The sequence below is a fragment of the Colletotrichum gloeosporioides genome, assembly GCF_011800055.1.
Source record: "Colletotrichum gloeosporioides strain Lc1 chromosome Unknown consensus_1, whole genome shotgun sequence".
Lineage (NCBI taxonomy): Eukaryota > Fungi > Ascomycota > Sordariomycetes > Glomerellales > Glomerellaceae > Colletotrichum > Colletotrichum gloeosporioides.
Window position 1 is genome coordinate 661,779 of NW_025544646.1, and position 19,634 is coordinate 681,412.

The 19,634-nt window shown below is 55.6% G+C and overlaps 2 protein-coding genes across 2 annotated transcripts; both read right to left on the reverse strand.

Moving 5' to 3' along the window:
- Nucleotides 1-1,167: 1,167 nt before the first annotated feature.
- Nucleotides 1,168-5,124, reverse strand: GCG54_00009972 (Serine/threonine-protein kinase RAD53; the record flags this gene model as incomplete). The annotated part of the gene is made up of 4 exons (XM_045409908.1): nucleotides 1,168-3,804; nucleotides 3,861-4,858; nucleotides 4,931-5,049; nucleotides 5,105-5,124. 4 exons carry the CDS (start codon nucleotides 5,122-5,124, stop codon nucleotides 1,168-1,170), a joined length of 3,774 nt encoding a protein of 1,257 aa, XP_045271445.1.
- A 1,653-nt stretch (nucleotides 5,125-6,777) lies between these two features.
- GCG54_00009973 (Protein SKG3) lies at nucleotides 6,778-11,431 on the reverse strand (the record flags this gene model as incomplete). The annotated part of the gene is made up of 3 exons (XM_045409909.1): nucleotides 6,778-10,470; nucleotides 10,591-10,748; nucleotides 10,924-11,431. 3 exons carry the CDS (start codon nucleotides 11,429-11,431, stop codon nucleotides 6,778-6,780), a joined length of 4,359 nt encoding a protein of 1,452 aa, XP_045271446.1.
- Between the last annotated feature and the right edge of the window lie 8,203 nt (nucleotides 11,432-19,634).

A 19,634-nucleotide genomic window follows, 5' to 3' on the forward strand; every position in this document is an offset into this window, starting at 1 on the left:
AACTGCTACGGAATAATCAGTCTTGTACACCTGTTCGACTTTTATTTTCTTTTTTCTTCTTCCTTCTGTTTGTCATTTTTAGTCCTTTTTCATTGATTATTCCCCCTTCTGAAACAGCAACACTTTCACCTCGGATCGACACCCTCGCTCGACATGCAACTTTAATTCAACGACAACAAACCCCTTCTTTTGATTCTCATCTCATGCATTACCGGGTTTCTTGGAACGGCTAATGCAAAGCTCGGTCACTTCAACGATGTCGAAGTGCGCTGCAAAACTGGCAGTCTGGGCTTTGCAAGGAGTGTTCTTATGGATGGGAACGAAACCTCGAGAGTCTTTGGGCACATTGCCACCGCAAAGCAACTCTGGGTACTCTTCTTTTTGTACTCGGGCACAGGATTGGGCACCAGCCGCAAGCAAGGAATCAATCTTGGGGTTGATTGGAGAGGAAAACGGATGAAGAGAGAGAGAAGAAGAGGACGCGATGGCTATTGAAATGTCTACTTGGGTTTCTGTCCTTTCTTGGGACTCGGTACTTTTACATGGCCGTTGGACTGCTTCCTTTTGGGAACTACTTTGGGTGGAGGCTGTCTTCTACTTTCCTGCACAGAGAGTTGAGGAAAAAAGACAGCAGACTGTCAATCGTACTTAGCTAGCTATACTCTGACAAAAGCAATTGACGACTAGATTAGATACTCAAACTTGGTATCCTGGGCTCGAATGTCTGATTCTTCTTCTGCTCGCTCACGTTTCCGTAGTACATACCGAGAATGTCAAGGTATCAATGTCTTTTTGCATTCATGATTTTCGTAGTCATCTATCCTACTCTTGCCTGCCCCGAACAGACTTTTTCCCGTCTCTTCCCCAATCCTTACCAACCAGCGCAGCCCTTGACCTAGAATGCCCATAGCAGGCTATTCCAAAACATGTACTCTAATAATGTCCTGTACTGAATTTGCATTCATGCTTTCTCTCGCTCTCTCTTTCTTCTCGCAACGCTTGAGCACCTTATACACCATCTAAATAACTTCTAGCGCCAACGGTTGAGCTCCCTTGAAAGCGCACCGTACCTACGGATCAACGAGGTGGCCTGCGACGACCAGGCTTTCTGGATCCTTGGTAGCGTGATGACGGACTACGGACGTCTAACCTTGCCCTGCCGGCATCCTATTTGGGTGGGCTCTGGGAATCCTGCAATGGCGAAGGAACTCCCAAACCTGGTGTCTGCCCTCTCATAGCCGTCGGGGGCGCGCTGGCTGGCGATCCACGTCTGGATGCGGTCCTGAGCGCCACGTACCTTACGGCTTCGAGACACTTCTCCTCAAAGAAACGACTGCGCTCGCGCTCCCTCTCGATGTTAGTTCGTCTCTCGTCATACTCCTCGGCCGCCTCGCCCAGAAGCCGACTCTTCTCCGCGTCTGTCCGGATTCGCCGTTCCCCCTTGGCGCTGACCTCGTCCAGCTTGCGCGCCGTTGATGAGGAAACACGTTGGAGGGGTACGTCTGCTGGGCGAGGCCGGGACGAGTCGCCCCAGAAGCACCGGAAGGTGACCTTGGTCTGACTTGTATCGGCGGGCGTTCCCCAAACAACGATCTCGTCGCCATCGTAGATGGGTATCCAGTTGCGAGCTGCGCCGGTGGGGTTCTTGCAGTCGTGCGACGGAAGACCGTAGCCATTGAGGAGAACGCCGTTGGTGGCTTTTGTCGAGAGATAAAATGCATAGCCAGCCCCGGTGTCGTCCTTGTCCCAAGGCTGTTCCCGTCGCCACCTGTTGGGGTCAAAGCCATCCTTCCACAAGACGATCTTTGCTGCGTATTTTGGAACTCTTATCTCCGTCTTTGGATCATATATGATCATGTTCTCCGGTCCTCTGCCCCAGGACATGGCGATTTCATTGACTGGGACAGAGATTCCAGAAACGACCGATCCAGGCGATGACTCGAGAACAGCAACGGCTCGCTTCGTCCTCGTCCTCTCCTCCTGTATCGGAACGATGATGTTTTGGGTTTCTGGGGGCAGGGTATCTGGAAGCGAATCCTCTTCCGCCGGGGGTGCCGTGGCAGGAATGTCCCACTCAGCTCCGTCCAAAACCTTTCTATCATCCCGCTTCAGCATTGTCTTTGTGTCGTTGATGGTTGACGCTTCGTTGACGTGCAGCGCCGGCAGGCCGTTGCTTGGAGGAAAGTACTTGAAAGCCAATTCCCACAAGGGCGACTGGCCAGGCTCGAACTTTTCGCCCCGTGACTGAGCTGCTCGGTCGAACATGTCATATTGGAGCTGGGTCATCTCGGGATATCTCAGATGCCAGCTGGCAAGGTTGCTTCCCCAAAAGCCAATCTTGTTGTAAGGCTTGTCGATTTGGCGCCCCGATTCGAGTCTCTTGATTTGTGGCACTGAAGCAAGAAGCTTATACTCCTCCATCTCTTGGTCCACCAGGGCATCTAGATTCCCTTCAGACTTTAGGCGTTTGAAGGCTGGCTTCTCCCGAGGTCTTGGTTCGAACTCATCGCTTGTGTCGACAGATGACGGCTTCCTTTTGCTGGCGGTGTAGAATGTGCCGTTTACCTGTGAAGTTGCTGCAGATTTCATCTGGAAATCAGCCTCCGTAGCACCGAGGCTCTGCGAAGCGACATTCCTGACCAAGCTTTGCAGTTGATCCCCGGACTGACCTTCGGCAGCAGAGACGGACAGTCTTGCCCCGCTACTGGGATGCTTCTGTCCGATAATGGTCGAGACGTCTCCCGAGTCATAGCTGTCCCGAATCTCCGTCTCCAGGCTTTCACCGCTAATAATACTCGACTCGCCCAGGTTGAGGCGGTCCTCTGGAATTACCCCGGAACTTCCAACAGCCGACACATTGACTTCCCCGAACAATTTCGGCTGAGCTCCTTGTCCAGGAGGCCCGAACGTGCCGTTCTCCTTTTCGGAATCCTCCTCTATGAAGTCGTCTACAATGTCGTCGTCGACTACATCCTCGAATTGTGGTTCCTCGTCAGCCAGCGTGCGGGATTGTCCGTCTTGCAAACTGAGCTGTGAGGCGTTGATCTGGAGCTCCTCTTCCTCATCCGTAATTTCATCAAATGACTGGTCGATGCTTGGCTGCGACCTGACTCGGAAAGCCCCAAGCCATGGATGGGACTGTAAGTCCTTCACCGTCGCGCGGCATTCCGGTCGCTTCTCCAGCATCAGACGAAGAAACTCGATGCCCTCCTGAGAAATGTTGGCCCTCACTAGCGGCGTCGTGTTAAGTTGCTGCGTCATGATGGTGTGAAGCAACTCCGAGTGGCTCACACCGTTCTTAACGGGGTATGGCGGATAGCCAGTGAGGGCGTAGAACAAAACTCCACCAAGCGACCAGACGTCGACAACATGGTCATATCTTTGCCCTACAGCAGCGCGCTTGACCCTGTTGCGCGGGTGCCGACGCCCTTGATCATCGTATTCAGCGTACTCCGAGTATACTTCTGGCGCGCAGTAGAGCAGTGTGCCGCAGAAGGTCCGCAAAAACGTTTGCTCGTTGTCCACCATTTTCGAGAGTCCAAAGTCGGTCAGCTTCACATCGAATGGGGACAGTGAGTGAATCAGAATGTTGTCGGGCTTGACGTCTCTGTGGGTGATGTGATTCTCGTGCAAGTGTGCCAAAGCGCTCAGCAGTTGCGATGCCATCTGCTTCACAGATTTCTCTTGCAAGGGCCCCCTGGTGCTGATGAGCTTCCCCAAGTCGCCGCCACCAACGAACTCCATAATGATGATAAAAAGACGGTTTTCCCAGTCGAAATGCTCGATATATCGAACAATATTTGGCTGTTCACGGTCAGTCGTCTGCAGGAACGGGCAAAATGGAGGGAAGCGCAGCCTACATGCTCAAGCCTTTGCATGATTTTCATCTCATTTTCCACCTTCTGGTCCATAACCCCGTTCTTGATGAATCTTCGCTTGTCCAGCTCTTTGGCAGCATAGGGGTTGCCGTCAAATTTGGAGGTGACCTTGTATACAACGGCAAATGCTCCCTTACCAATCGTATTGATGCGGTTGTACTTGCCGGATCCATCCCATTCCCTCGAGAATCTCTCTGTATTGCTCTGGGTCGGTCCGGATGGCAACGCTATCCTCCGCGGCACGGCATTTTGCTGTCTTCTAGGTGCGTTGAAGAGGTCGACGTGACCGCCTGGACCAGGGGTGATGGTCTCATTTTGCTTTTGACGCAAGCGTTCCATATTGTCGAAATATTCCTCCAATTTTGAGATGTACGCACGATCATATTCGCCCTGCCTCTTGGGTAACCTAACCAAAAACTCGAGGTCGTGAGCCTCATGATGCATTAAAATCTTGACCTTGGAGCCGTGACTAAGGACCCTCCTCGTGTCGCATTTCTCATTTGGGGCCTTGGACTTGGCGCGCAGCAGGGTGCCGTCGACGAAGGTGCCATTCGTGGACTGGTCCTCGAGCATGACGACTCCGTACGAGTTGACGTAGATGCGAAAGTGGACATTGCTCAAGCGCTTCATCGGGTCGTTGGCAAAACATATGTCGCAGCGAGTGACGTTGCGGCCAAACAGAAACCCGTTGAGGGGGTCCTTCGTTTGAGCCGACAGCCTCAGGATCACGGCATATTCGGAATTCGGAGGTGTCAGCTGGAACTGGTCGGCCCTGTCTTCCTGCTCGTAGTCGGGCTCCACGGCGTCTGCCTCTGCTCGCACTATGATATGAGGCGAATGTTCCCTGGCGATACGATGGATCTCTCGGCGGGCGAAATCGGAGTGTGGATAGAGTAAGCAGATGATGTCGGAAATGTCCTCATCTGAGAAGCCCGAATTCTGCTTGCCTATGCGCCGGGGATCGAGGACATTCTGAGTAGCTGGAAGAGCAAATGGTTAGCGTCTGGTCGAAAGCACAAGACGAGAGGAAGCATCAAGCAGCCGACGCTCACGGATGCGTACCTTGGGTTGGCTGCGACCCATCACCCTCCATTGGGACCAGCTTGCGAACGAAAAGGCTCCTGAGGCTCGTCTAGGCTGCCGTCGCGACCGCAGACCGGGGACAGGCGGCCTGGCGTAAGGGGTTAATCGAAAAAGTCCAGTGCAAGGAAAAGGCGCGGCTGGACTGAAGTGGCGGATAATGCATTTATTAATGTTGGCTAAGGAAAGAATTGGTGATGCTTTCGAGAGCCCTAGATGCGCATATAAGGTCTAGTGATGTTTGCTTTTTCGTTGGGGGCTTTTCCTTAGGCGCTACAGGCTTCGGTGGAAAGACGTGGACTCGGTGGCCGGTCGCCTTGTCTCTCGATCGGCGGGGTATTGTTCCGTGTCGTGTTTGCGTCGTTCGCCAGAGATTCTTGAAATTGGAGGCCAAGGATGGAGCGATCGAGTGGACGAGCGAACGTTACTTTGCGCAGGATACTGTGGATGGTTGGTGGTGGAGGGGTTGTTTCCGCCGTCACCCAGCAACGTCCTTTATAAATCAAAACCGCTGCAAGGACGTCATGCCAGCAAACAGCAAGACACGAGAAAACCTCGAATGATGGATAGCAGGTATTAGGCAGGGGACAGACCAAACACGCACACGCGGGAACAAGATGCATCAATCGACGCGATTGCCTCGCGGTTGACGTGACCGTGGCAGCAATGGTCGACGGCAAGTCAGATGACGGCGTCTAGACGCGAAGGCGCGGGCGTGGTGGGCGTGCGTGCGCCCAAGGTTGGCCTCGAGTGCAAAATGTCTCTCTTTTTGCGCGGGTGCGACGAGCCACTGGCTGTCAGCCGTCTGAGACTCGGCGGGTCGTCCAGTGTCCACGAGGCAGCCTGCTCAGAACCGTAACTCCGCTGAACCAGAATGCCACAGAGAGGCGCAGAAGGCCCTAGCCCGCCGTATCTAAGGAGCTGGCTGGACTAGACAGGCACCGTGCACCAATAGATGCTCAGCTCTGAGGTGCCCAGCCAAGGCCTGCCAGCCACTCAGTGGCGACTCGCAATCCCCTGAGAACCGGAAGCCAGGGTCCTAGACTTTTCTTCTCGGCAGAAGAGCTTGACGAGCACACAGACACAGCAGGGTCTCGTCATGGTTCCCTGCCCGATGCCTGAACCTAATTAAGTTGGCGGCGGCAGACCTCCAAGGCTGATGCCCCCGCTGGACCATCCCATAATTGCAGACCAGTCCATGCTGGTTCGAGGCTATCCTGCTGGTCTCGGTCGTGACGTGTGAACGACAACGGTCCATCGTCGACTGCCTACGCGAGGGATAAACACTGCAAATGATCGACCAAGGAGAAGGCAGCAGTGCGTCCGTGCAAGAATCATGTCTCCCTCCCTAGAACCGTCGGTAGAGCAAACAAAGTAGCAATCACGCATCAGGCAGGCAATCAAATTAATCAATGCATTCTTGTCATATGTCTTCGGCCGTCTCTACTGATCGTTATGCTACTTGCCAACCATGCTATTGTACTCTGACTCTACTCATTTGACAAAAGAAAAACCCAGATGCTTATCCAGTCTCTCTAGAAACCAATGCATCAGCCAACTTGCCTGTGGCTGTCATTCCCCCCCCAAACGCCTCCCATGGGACTCTCCTCCCGCTATAATAATACACCTTTTTTTTTTTTTTTTTTTTTTTTTTTTTTTTTTTTTGGGGGTGNTTAAAAAAAACCCTTTTTTTTTTTTTTTTTTTTTTTTTTTTTTTTGTTGTGGGTGTCAAGGCTTGTGCAGTAGTGCCTTGTCCCTGGTATCGACTGAATATGTTTCATTAACCTCCTCCATCATCGTTCCATCTGTGTGAGATCAGCTAAAAAGCCTGGCCCTGGTACTGTGCCTGGTAGGGTTGTCTGCCGCCCTGCTGAGGTCCGGGAGAGTAGGCTCCCTGAGGCATGAATCTCGGGTCCATCATCTGGGGTCCAGGCGATTGGCGTCCCTGGCGCATAGCCATTGGGTTGGCGTAGGTGGCTCCCTGGGGATAGCTGGCTCCTTGGCTAAAGCCATTGCTTTGCGCGTAGCCGCCCTGCTGTCCATAGCCAAAGTTTTGAGCAGAAGCACCGTAGACGTTGGGCTGTCCACGAGGGGGTCCCATCTGTCCGCGGGACATGTTGCTTTGCGCGTACATGCCCTGCTGCGGTGACATGGGAGACATAGGAGACAGGATTTGCTGCTGCTGAGCGTACATCTGGTGTTGATAAGCCTGCTGTTGCTGCTGCTGCTGTTGCACCTGTTGCTGTTGCTGTCTCTGGAGCTGATGCTGGTAGGCCATTGCCTGCTGCTGCTGCCGCTGGTTGATAGCCTGCTGCACCGCCTGCGTGTTCATGCCTTGCTTCGCCTGCATTCTCTCGCGCTCACGGGCCTGGATTGCTCCTACCAGTCCGGCTCCTTGTCCCTGATTGGCGTTTCTGTTTCCGGCCATGCTGATAAGGGGCGATCCAGTCATGCGGGCCACGTGCTCTTGCTCGCGCGCAGAGAGGTGAGAGGGACCCTCGGCAGAGTTCGTCATGTCGAGAACGGCGTTGGCACCACGAGAGCCAGGTCGCTGCAGAAGATCCGCGGAACTGCTGCGCGAGTGGCGAGCCAGTCTCTCGGCGGAAGCGTTCTGGGTCATCGAGGGCGTGGGCGTCATCGATCGCATAGTAAGAATATTGCCAGACGGGGTGCGGCCATGGCCGTACATGGGAGTCGTCGTCTGAGCAGCGCGCTGCTGAACAAACTGCTCAGCACTGATGCCCTGACCAGCCTGACCAGTTCCGACAGTAGCAGCACCAGGTTGCCAAGCGACCTTTCTCATGGTGTCCTCAGACTCCTGGCGGTTGTGTCCGGCCTCAGGCGGAGGTGACTTCAGAGCGGGTGAGAAGGGTCTCTGAGGCCCAGGAATGCCTTGCGGGTTCATCGGGGTTGGGGTCTTGTTCCTGGCTGGCTGGTTGGCGCCGTAGTTGACTGTAGGGCCAAAGTTGACCTCGGGAATGTTGAACTTTTCGCTTCCAGAGTCAGAATCGGCACCGCCCACCGTCTTCAAAACACCAACACGGGGTCGCTCGAAAGACTTCTGAGAATGCTGAGTTTCACTCGACTTGCGGCTGGCGTAGTCCGGGCTGACGTTAGATGCATTGTCGTCGTAGTAGCTGCTGTCACTTTGCATCGTTGGCTTTCTGCGAATCTGCTGCTCGGGAACGGGGGTGTGGCGGGGGCTGTCGTTGTATCGGATTTGGGAGAAGGCAGCTTGGTCGATGATGTTGTTTCCCCAACTGCCACCGCTGGATGCCGAGACCGGGGTCTCTTGTGGACTTCTCAAGCTGTCGGAGCGAGCTGGAAGTGGCTTTCGCTGGAACGCATTTGCCGTGTTGAGCGGGGGCAGAGTGCGATGCTGAGGAGGGGGAGGTCCCATCATGCCGCGGTTCCTCATCTCAGGCGTCGGAACGCGACCGTCACCACCGATCGGAGGGGTTCTCGTTCCCTCAGGACGAGAGAAGTTTGGCTGAGGTCGACCTTCGACTGGGCTTCTCATCTGCTCGATGCTTCTCATCTGTTGAGGACCTCTCATACCGGGGCCAGGGGGAGGCCTCGCATCGTAAGGGGGGAATGGGGATTGCTGACCCTCGACAGGGCTTCGTAGCTGCTCCGTACTTCTCATTTGATGGGGGCCTCTCATGTCTTGAGGAGGACGCATGTCCGGAGGGGGTCTCGCATCAGGGGCGCCACGGGATTGAGGGTTGGGGGGCAGAGGGCCGCGAGGGTGAGGGCTAGGGGGGCCGAACGAGTGCTGAGCAAGGGGAGATCGAGAACGCTTCTGGTTCATGGGTGGGATAGGGGGCGGCAGCGAGTCCGCAGGAGGGGGAGTGTTGTGGGTTAGAGCTTCACCAGTGAAGATGTTGTCAGCAGATCCTCCCACATTATTGGCGGCGTGAGTTTGTACCAATGGGTTGGGTCCTGCAGCGTCCTCTCCACTTCTGCGCTCAGAAGAACTCTCTGAACGATCATCAGGGGGGATAGCGAATCCTCCAGCCTTGGCCAGCTGGGACAAGGTCGTGTTGGACAAGCGACTAGTAGCTCTGCGAAGATCAGGTGAGTGGTACGGCTTGCCTGCAGGCTTGGACTGAGGTCCGTAGTTGAAAGCAGGAGGAGCTGCGACAGGCTCGGGAGACTCCATGGAGCGGACATTGTTCTCCAAGTCCCTCACAGGGGTGCTGCGAGCTGTGTCATCATCAGAACTCTGGGTGCCTGAGCGGAGGATGCCCTTGACTGGGGTCGGGCCACGGGCGGGTGAGTTGTTGTAGGAATTGCTGTAGGAGCTGTCGTAGCCTCTGTCCTCGTTGCGAGGGGGTGCATGACCCAGCAGATGGGGGTCTGAGGAGTTGCGTGCATGGTTCGCCTTGTTCAGACCCAAACCAGCCAATGCGGGAGGAGGGCGGGAAGTTGTGACAGGTGCAGTCTCTGAACGGTTGGGAGCGCCCAAAGACATGGATCGGGATGAACGGTTTGAGATGGCATCATCGGCAAAGCCAACTCTGGGCTTGGCTGGAACAGGGCTTGACGTTCCATTGCCGAAGCTGAGGCGGTTGCTTCTCTTGCTGCCGCTCCTTTGTCTGGTACCTCCAGCCTCATCCACGGCATTCATTCGCTTACCAGTCAGCTCCTTGAGTTGCTTTCTCCATTCACGTTCAGACCAAGACGAGCTTCCCTCCGTCAGAATCAGTCCAGAAACATCTAGAATTTCGAGGTAGCCGTATCTTCTGTGCTTGGGCATGGCGAACATGAGTGATCTGGGGTCCAGGACACTGGCAACCAGCCTGCCGGGGCGGCCGTAGAGGGCGAAGGTGTCCCAGGTCGGGAAGAGGAAACGCAGTAGCATTTCGAAGCCGCTCACTGCAGGGTGGGTTTCGGGCATAATAAACACGAAGCCCTCGGTCGAGGAAGGCGGCTCGGAGTGGATGGTGATGTTGCCCTCGATCTTGAGCAGGGTGGATGCGTCAATCAGCGACTTGGCCTGCGGGTAGATGGCGTATGATGAATAGGCATCGGTAATCGTCGCTATCGGTCGAGCCTTCTTCTGCTTCTTACCATCCTTCTTGGTGTCGTAGAACTTGATATTTCCCTTGAGAACCGGAGTAGAACGGTCGTAAGGCGACTTCTTGCGCATCTCCTTCTGTGCCTTCTGGTACTCTTTCTCATCGGGTGGAGAAATGACACACCAGCAGCGTCTCCAGGGGACTCCTGCACCGAATCGCACGCGAACCCACTCTTCAGTCTTGAACCTGGATCTATCCATAATAAGATTGATGTTGTTGAGCGACTTGCCCTTGCCGGCAATAAGGGCGCCGGTGTAAGCCTCCTGCAAGGTGGAGTGCTCGAAGATGGCGAGTCTGATTCCGGCGGTCCATTGGATTAGTGAGTGGTGGGAGTTGAAGTGCAGCAAATAACGGTTTCTGCCGGCAGTTGAGATGCTGAGAATGTTCTGCAGCGGCTGTTCGTCATTCGATCGTGTTGGTAGGGATTCGATCTGTTCGCCAAGGGAAAGGTTAAATTAGCACTCGGTCCCCCGCCGTCACATCTCCCAACTGCGCTCCCGAGGGTCTGGGCGCGATCCCCAAAAAGTCAACAATCGTCACTGGCGACTCACCATCTTGATTGACGCATCCGTCAGGTTGATGAACTTTGGCAGGATCTCACCATCCTCTCCGGCGGCGTCCAGCTCTGCAGCGTCCCATAGCGACAGGACGGTGCCGACGAGCTGCGCGAAGCACTCCGTCCAGGTGCGGTCCGCATTGGGCTTGCCCTCTATGAATCTGTGTCAGAAATAAATTCGTCCAATGTGCCTCGCATCTCTGCTTTGACAGCTGCAGGGTTATGCAGGGAAAAATAAATAAACCAAAACTCTCATGTGAGATGAGAAGGGGCGAGGGAGTGAGTGAGCAAGACCAAAAGATGAAAACAAAAATAAAAAAATACGCACGAGTGTTTTGATCGTCCAACTTCAGAAAGTAACCCTCCTGATACAGCTTGTTCGCGTGGCTGTTCAGGAAAGTGAAGATGGGCTGCAGCTCCGGGATGGTGTCTTCGTTGATGTCCATGAGGGGCGGCTGGTATGGCATTACCATCGAAAGTGGGCGGGAGGAGCTGCGTTGACGGCCTCGTGGGCTGTTGATGGGGGAGTCGTTTACAGAAGTGTTTGTATGTGCGGGAGACGAGGCATATTCGTGCGCGGCGGCAGGTGGTGGTCGCGAAGGCGAGGGAGGTGTTGCGGGACGGTTGGTGAAGCTGGCGGGGGGTTCGGGGAAGGGCTCTGTTTTTGATTGTGGTGGTGTTGAGTGGTGCTTGTTGTACGGAGGAAAGGGCGTCGAGTCGTGGGGAGGCGACGAATTTGGAGTTGGTTGATTCTTACTGGCGTCCCTCGGTGTGCCACCAACGGAAAATTGGGACATGAAGGACAGGACTGTGCCCGAAGCAGACTTGGTCAGCATGATGCGCGCCTAACTACGAACTCCTAACAGCAACACCGCTGGATAAAAAAGTAATATTATCGCCTTCGCCTGACGCCCAAGTAATTGGCCAGGACCGGCGAACGGGGTGCCGATGTGAGGGGGGTCTCGCGAGGGAGAGGAGCAGGAGCGTGGACGTGGACCGGGCCCGTGGACGACGCGGGAGGGGGAAGGGGCCACCCACTGGGCAGCAAAGCAAAGGGGAAGGAACGACGATGGGCGGGAAGGGGGGTACGGAGTACGACGCATACGCAGACGCAGCGCGTACTAGGGTAGCTAAGGCAGGCGAGGTAGGCCAGGCACAATGCGATTGCAGCGCGGTTGCGCACTACGGGTAGGGGTGGGCGCTGCTTGGTGCGCTCTGGGCGGTGCGGCGGCACTGCGCTGTGAGGTGAGAGTACGAATAGAGTGCGGACGGACGAGAAGGGCCACCAAAGCAATCAACAATGGAGACACCAAAGATGGGGGCTAAAGGATGGTGGTGACGGGGGACGGGGGGGGGGGGGGGGGGGGACNGGGGGGGGGGGGGGGGGGGGGGGGGGGCAGTGACAGCGACGGGTAGGGATGGCTGATGGAGATGAATGGGTAGCACGGGAAGGGATAAGGTGGGATAGGGATAGTGATTGCAGATTGCGACGGGGATGACGGTGATCCAGGACCAGCTGAGCTGAACCACGCTGCCTGTTCTGCTCTGCTCTGCGCTGCCGATGAAGGAACACTTGTGAGGGTAATGAGGCAGGTGTAAGAAGGCCGGGCCAGGGTGTTATTGATATTAGTTGGACGCAAGTGTGTGAAAAGGTAATAGCGCGTGCGTGAACGTGTGTATGCGAGCGTATGTGGTGGTGATGCCAATGATGCGCAGAGAACGGGACGGGATATTGGGATTGGGATGCACGTCGAGGCACGCATGCCAGGAGCCAGCCGGGAAGTTGGAACAGCCTCCTACGACAAGCCCGGCGCGCATGTTGCGCGACGAGTGAGACAAGCGGCAGCCAGACCTGGCGATGGCAAGACATGGAAAGGGAAGGGGAACGACTTGGGGACAACGGGAATGCGATGAGGGAGCACGAACCTCGATTACGGCCCATCTTTGCGGTGGCCTACGCAATGCAGCTGGCGCTCTCCCGCCAAGCCAGCAACCATGCAACTAAATTACTGAGAGACAGCAACCTGTCTTGGGTTGTTCCTCGGGTCTTGGACGAGACGCAAAAACGCCAATCGTGGGTGAGTCGAGTCGAGCGAGCGCACGGCAAGGAATGAGTATGGAGACTCCAATATGCGGCGGCGACGGGGGAAGCTGTCGTCGGTCGTACGTATTCGTAGCAGAACCCGGTCGGGGCGATATGAGATGCTGCCCGTGTGTTCCGACTCGGCGTCGAGGTACGAACAGACGGGTAGTAATTACCTGAGGGGAATAAGGTAAAGGTGGTGAGTGAGTATGATGCGAGGCGGGCAGGGTCGGCGCGCGCGTGTGCAAGGTGGGTTTAATAACGTTGTGGGAACGAATCGAGGCTGTTCCAGCTTCGGAGCAAAGGCGAAACGTGAGGAGATATTAGGCCTAGACTTCGTACATGGACGTCGTCGATGGGTGTCGTCGTCGTCGTCGTCTTCGTCTTCAATGTCGTCGCAGGGCAGTGGCCGGTAGGGGTATCGAGTAGGGTCAGTAATTAAGTGCACCTCTGATAGCGGATGCGGCGGTGCAAATGGTGAGGTAAGAGCACGTAGGTCGACGGGGGGGTNTCTGATAGCGGATGCGGCGGTGCAAATGGTGAGGTAAGAGCACGTAGGTCGACGGGGGGGTGTAAGGTAGGGTTCCCCAAAGCAGAGAGACAGGAGCAGAGCAAAGCAGAGCAGAGCAGACGTGATCCACGAGCAAGGCAAGGGAAAATAAGGGAAGAGTGGAAAGAAAAAGGAAGACGAAGAGCAAAGATGATGTATGAACCTGGCTGGAAACCCGCGTAAGGACGTGTCAAAAAGACGAGGCGTACCGCGGAGTATTATGCAACAAGAATGACCTTACCTTCCCATGGGAAACACCGCCTTCCTCTGACTGTGGTGACTTGCTTCCAGACCTTGCCTCTCCTTGCCTCTTTCCTTGCCTGTCTGTGCCTGATTGACTGACTGGCCTTGCTTGCGTGCAGTCCAGTCCAGTCCAGTCCAGTCCCATCCCGTCCTGCCTCGCGTTACCGGGCCTTGCTCGACTCCAGCTGCGGCAGGAAGGTCGCAGCAGTAGCAGCACCCGACCTAAGGTACCCTAGGTCACCACCTCCCGTCGACACCACCACCCACCTCACCACAAGTACCTACTCACCAAGACGTCGGTGCGGCGGCGGGTTGCGGACAGCGGCTGGCAGGTTATCCGTGGTCCCAAGACCCAATCGTTGCTGCTATGCGACTAGGGGCACAGACGCCGGCCGGGGCGTGGATGCTGAGGTACCCTTGGCTAAAGATGGCAAGGCGGCCCCCGGAACTAGAGCCGACGACGTAATGGCGTTATGCGGAGCTACTCAGCAGGTGCCTTCAACACCTTCCACACGCCGTACCATGATGATGATGTTGATGATTCTGCCGACTTGCTGATGGCGGCTGCTAGTTTCCCGACAAGCGCCGCACTAAACCAACACTTCTTTTTGACGTGTTTTTTTTTCAACCACCTCGTTTTCCGCGTTTGCTATCGATCGATATTTGCTTTTGCCTTGGACCTTCTCGTGTTTGTCCACCGACCTTAGTAAGGTGTTCTATCTGACTGCGCGGTGTCCCTCGCGAGTCTCGTCCTTCTGTTCAATGTGTCTTGACGGATATGAATCGACACAAACAACCCCTGTAAGCCGACTTTTCTAACCACCGGGCCCTTTTCTTTCCTTTCACACCGTACCTTTTCCAACTGCAAGGGGATGGAGACCTCTTATGCGCCGATTTTATCCTCCATTGAGGAAAGAGGCGGGGAGGGGGACACAAGCAGGAGCCAGAAAAAGCCCACCCCGACGAGATGCGTCGATATGGCCGGATGCCAATGGTTCACCTTACGGATGAGCCGGACGATGCGCATGCAGCACGTCAAGGTTCCTACCACCTTGCTTTCCGCCTTTGGTTCTCGCTGCGTTGGGAGGACCCAAGCCCTTGGCTGCCAAGACGAGCCAGTCTACGGGCTCTGCGGGACTGCTGTACGGCCTGGAAGGAATCGTTTATCCCCCCCTCCCCTTCTGACCGATCATTGAATCCGCCGCAGCCTCTCGGTTTTTTGCTTGACTCCTCTTGTTTCTACAGATCCCTGTCTCTTCTGGCTAAAGATCTACCTCAAGGGCCAGGGAGTTGCTCTGATGAGCGAGTTGTTGCGAAATAATGCGGCGGCGTGAATATGAAATGTGGCGGATATTAAAGGCGCCAGCTTGCAGAAACGACCGGCGCAGACCAACTGTGTCTGTTTCTCTGGCGCTACCTCGCACAGAAAGGACTGGCCCGCAGTTGCAGTTGAGCTCCAGAGCTGTGCGGACAATGTACCTCTTCTGCCCCTCGTAGGCAAAGGTTGGACAGGGATGCTGGTGGATGGACGCGCAACGCTGGCCGCCCCTCCCAATGACTTAGAAAGACTCAAGAGATCGGGTGGATGAGGCGATCGCTAGCTGAGCAGGTATGTAGGCCGACCGGAGGACCGCAGAATGACAAGACGAAAAAAACGCGAGGTCGGTGTCGGCTGTGGCTGGATCGTCCTCGCGCCGTACCCAGTCACTCCAGTTTCCGCCGGGTACGTGTGGGTGAGACTTACTAGTCGCAGGCTAGAGAATCTGACAGCGCAGATGCCGGCGTAATTCGTGATTCGTAACGGAAGGAAAGCGCCGGACGGATACAGATATCTCAGCTTGGCCCTGCTAGAGTATCGTGAGTATCTCGAATTCGCGGTTCTCACATTTGCTGTTTGCAATCTCAAAGACGGACCTTTTCTCATCTTGGCCATCTCCCATTATTCTTGTTACAAGAAACAGGCATTTTATTGCGCAATGTTCGGGGAAAGGTCTGAAAGATGGATGCGCCTCTTGCCACGCACGCCTCAGTGCCAGCCGGGTCGGGTGCCCCTGGGCCACACCCCGTGGCCGGTGGTCGAACTTGGGACGGATTAAGGTACACTTGACGCCCTATGTTCCAGGCCATTCTGCAGAGGAAGGCTAGAGGCTGGGGAACCGAAGAAGAGATGCAATCTGATTAGGGAGGTGGCCGAAGAAAGAAATGGGCATTGTAGACTTCCACGTCTTTTTCTTCGTTCTTTCTCTTCGTCCGCTCTCTTGTTGATTCCCCGTGTCACACGTTCTCTGCTCCCCTATTCCCGCAGCGCCGCAGCCAGCGCCTTGTCAGTTTTGACTTTCCACAACGAGTTGAAAAAGCCCGTCACCCAGGTCCGCCAAGATTATCTATTGACCAGCAGAAACTCCGTGCATCCCGCCGCAAAGAAAAAAACAACATCATCTCATGGGTGTTTGGGGAGGGAGCTCGACCTCGTCCAATCAACGGGGTCCGGGCTACTGCTATTAACCGCACTTGGCCAGTGACCCTCTGAGTGGCTGTGCAGCAAAAGGTGACGACGAAGTGTGCCTCCTCCTCACCTTTCCGTATGTGGTGTGCGATGTCTGCCCGTATCGGATGCCGTGATTTACGATCGGGGGCCTCGGGGTTTACTTTTGTCGATTCCCGACCTCCGCCTGCCTACCTTTGGTTCAATGTTCGGTCTCGGTATTGCCTCTCCCCGTTGATCCCTTGCGGTGGATGTCTTTCGCAAATCAGCCTCCGCCAGTCTCACCGTCCGGCTCATTAAACCAAGGACGAAGAGGGTTGAGCCGCAAAGTCCGCAAGTGATCACTGCAAAGAAGGGAGACTCGAACAATCGACACTCGAATGAAATTGTCCCAAGTCAAAAAGGGGAAGGGAAGGGATGGAAGCTGGGCTCTGACCGCCCGCCTGTTGTCTTACAAGCTCTCCCATGTAACCCGGAAACAAACGCAAACACTAAAAAGTGTGTTCGAACTTCCAAAGGGAGGCTCTATGTACTTTAAAGAACGCTCCGACTTCGTTCGAGCGTTGTTGACCGAACCACGCGTTTCGATAAATTACTTCTTGTCTTCCTTGGAGCTTTCAGCCGTTTCCCCAAGTTACAAGTCGTAGGGTACGAATCAAAAACGCCGCAGCGTCGCATTGCTTTCCGTCTGTTTGACGAACCACATGCGGTGGCAGCCACCCCAAAGTCTGACCTGCCTCCGTTCCGTCCGATGTGGTGCAGCCAGCATCCATCCCATCACCGACGCACGCTTGGTCACAGGCGGCGGTCATCAACTCAACTACATTGATGTGCATGACCATGGAAGTTCTGTGTCCCTCCCCCGTTCCAAGACACCTCGACACCCTCTCACTTGCAACTCACCCCACGCGCTCTAAATGGGTGCAATAACGAGAAGGTCGTGCTCACGGAACGTTGTCTATTCCATGCGTTCTGCCTTATGCAAGACTGTACGTACCCGTTCAACACCGTCTCCTCGAAACGCCCAGCAGCCCAGTGAACAATGTGGCTGTTAATTGGAAGTTGGGTCCATGAAGGAAACTCAGTGCCGACTTGGCTCTTGGACGATCTGTCAGCCCTCCCGTTCAGGGTGCTGAGAACCCTGGTCCTGTACGAATAGTCCAAGATGCTGTATTGCAGACCGTGCCCCGTGACTGCGCAATGGGCGTACTTTGTCGGTGCTAAACAGCGAAGTCGCTGCCAAACCCTTGTACATACGGAGATACGTGAACATGATGGCATGATTTCTGACTTTGCAAGTTCACTCTTATCCAATGCTCGCCTGCCTCATTCAGACGTTGGCGCCAGACGGCTGACAAGGTCTCCCAGGCGGCTTCGGGCTGTTGGGGCTGGGGCGGTAGAGGGTGACCCAAGACAAGAGGAGGGGCCGTTGGCGCCGGTCCCCTGGTCGTCGTCTTGTGTCTTCTCCGCAGAGTGTCCTCCATTCGCTGGGGGGGGGGGGGGGGGGGNGGGGGGGGGGGGGGGGGGGGGGGGAGCGCTGCCGCCGTTAGAACACTGCCTCACGGGTTTTTGCAGAGCCCAGTGCGTCCTGAGGAGATCTGCCGTCAGCATTGTGTCCGATTTGAAACCCACCTGGCCGGGTCTTCTCTCCCCATCACTTGCAAGCCCTTCAGAATGAAGCGCTGCGTTGTTTTACTGCCCAGTGCATTACATACCGCAGGTCGACATCAGACGGGGGGAGGTTTTTGACGAACTTCATGTCAGTGCCGTCGCCGTCACCGCTCTCGGACTGTGAACCACCGCCAGTCTGTCACCGCTGCAGCAAAGGCCAGCTTCCAGAGCCCAGGGATGCCATCGCCCCCAGCCTAAACTGATCCGAAAACGCGGACGTGAAAAGAAAAGAAATTGACTTAAAGGGTCCATATGACGGGCCTGTATCCTGCATGCGTCAATACCTCCTGCCCCCCTCTCTGGCCGGCCCCATTCCCATGCAGTACGAGCAGGGGTTGTCCCGCCGGTGACAGTCACTTTTCACGACACGTCTGCCGCGGCGTTGGAGGTGGCTGGGTCCGCTGTTGTTAGTAAGAAGCGTGGAGCCAGAGGCATCGTTGGCATGGCTTGATCCTAGGTCATGAATGGCTTCTCGTTGCCATGTGTTCCAGTGGAAAACCGGTGGGCGGCTGTCAATCGGCCATTATGACCAAATTGCAACGGTCCAGAATATCTCAGCGTCTTCCTAGACCCTTCATGAAAGCGGTTCCCGCCCGCTCTCCGCCCTCCGCCCTCCGCCCTCCGCTCGCCGAGAAGGCCGGGCCCGTAATCAGTACGAACCGAAGTACGATTAATCCAATCAAGTCGGAAACCGAACAGGGCAATAGTGGGATACGAAATCCCCAGCCTCTAATTATGTTGCGCCGCTCCGGACCTGGATGGATAGGAGCGTTGCAACGCCCGGGGTCGCGGTGCTGTCGGGCGCTTTCCACTCCAAGGGTCCGGTTCGTCTGCATCAGCGACTTGCCTAGCGACTTGCCTATTGCCCAAGTACGGATAGCATTTGGCCAAATTGCGCGGTTAAAACTGGGCATCCGGTGACAAGAACAATGCGATTGTGTATTGTTGGCGCATGGCTCCCGCCCCCAACCACGCTTCCCGGCAGCGGTTCAGGCGGATCTGGTTGAATACTTCCTGCTGTGAGTCCGTCACGACACCAGTCAGCCCAAGGGCGCTGTCACTCGCTCCTTCACTTTGAAGCATCCGTTCCACTCGCGAAGAATGGAAGAGAGGTTCGGGACTCGGTCTCTGCCGCCGACGTAAGGTGGATGGATGATGAGCGACGGCCTCAAGGAATGGCAATTAGACATGGCCTGGCTGACGGGAGGAACGGCTGGCTCGTAGTTCGTGGCACTTCTATCTCGACGCGCGTTCTCCATCCTCAAACAGCAATGACGGGACAATAACATTGAGCTTGTTGTCATTGTAGAGACGGTGAAGCCTGCGAGTCCAGCAATGGACGCTGAGCCACCTGTCGCTCGAGCGTGTTACGTCATGTCCGTGGACGGGGTCCTGAGCACCCCCCTGCTGAGCTGGTCAAGTCGTTCACAACCCATGCGCGGAGGCGCGAACCAACGTGGTGGTACGCCTGGCGTAAAATATCCGAGATGGAAGGACTAACGATTCAAATGGCTGGCCGCCATCATGATCCGCGGCATGTGCTCTGGCTGTCTGTTTTCGTGAGTCACAATGGCCTCGCTGCTTGACTGTGTGCTTGCGAAGTGGACAAGACCGAAGATCAGAAGCAGACCACAGCCGCATGGTTCGTCGGAAAGCAGGTAACGAGTGCGCTGCGTTCCCTGATGTCTGTGCTGCAAGTGTTTATTGTTAGAAAAAGATCGGCGCCTGTTGACGAGCCCAGGTCTGGTTCCCGGCTTCCATGTCATGTCAACCTCAGCCAGTTGCTCTCGCTTCAAGTTGTGACCAGGCTTTCTCCTGGCGATCAACGCGGCCGGAGTCAACAGTCAGGTCAGCCGGCAGGCTGCTGGCTTAGGTCATCTCAGCCCTCCAGCTCGTCTTGGTTGAACGACATGACAGCTGTGAATACGACTAGGAAACGTGACGCAGGCCGAGGTCCGGTGGCCAGCAGTCGGGGTGTTTATTTTAGCTCTGTTGCAGCCGCAGAGG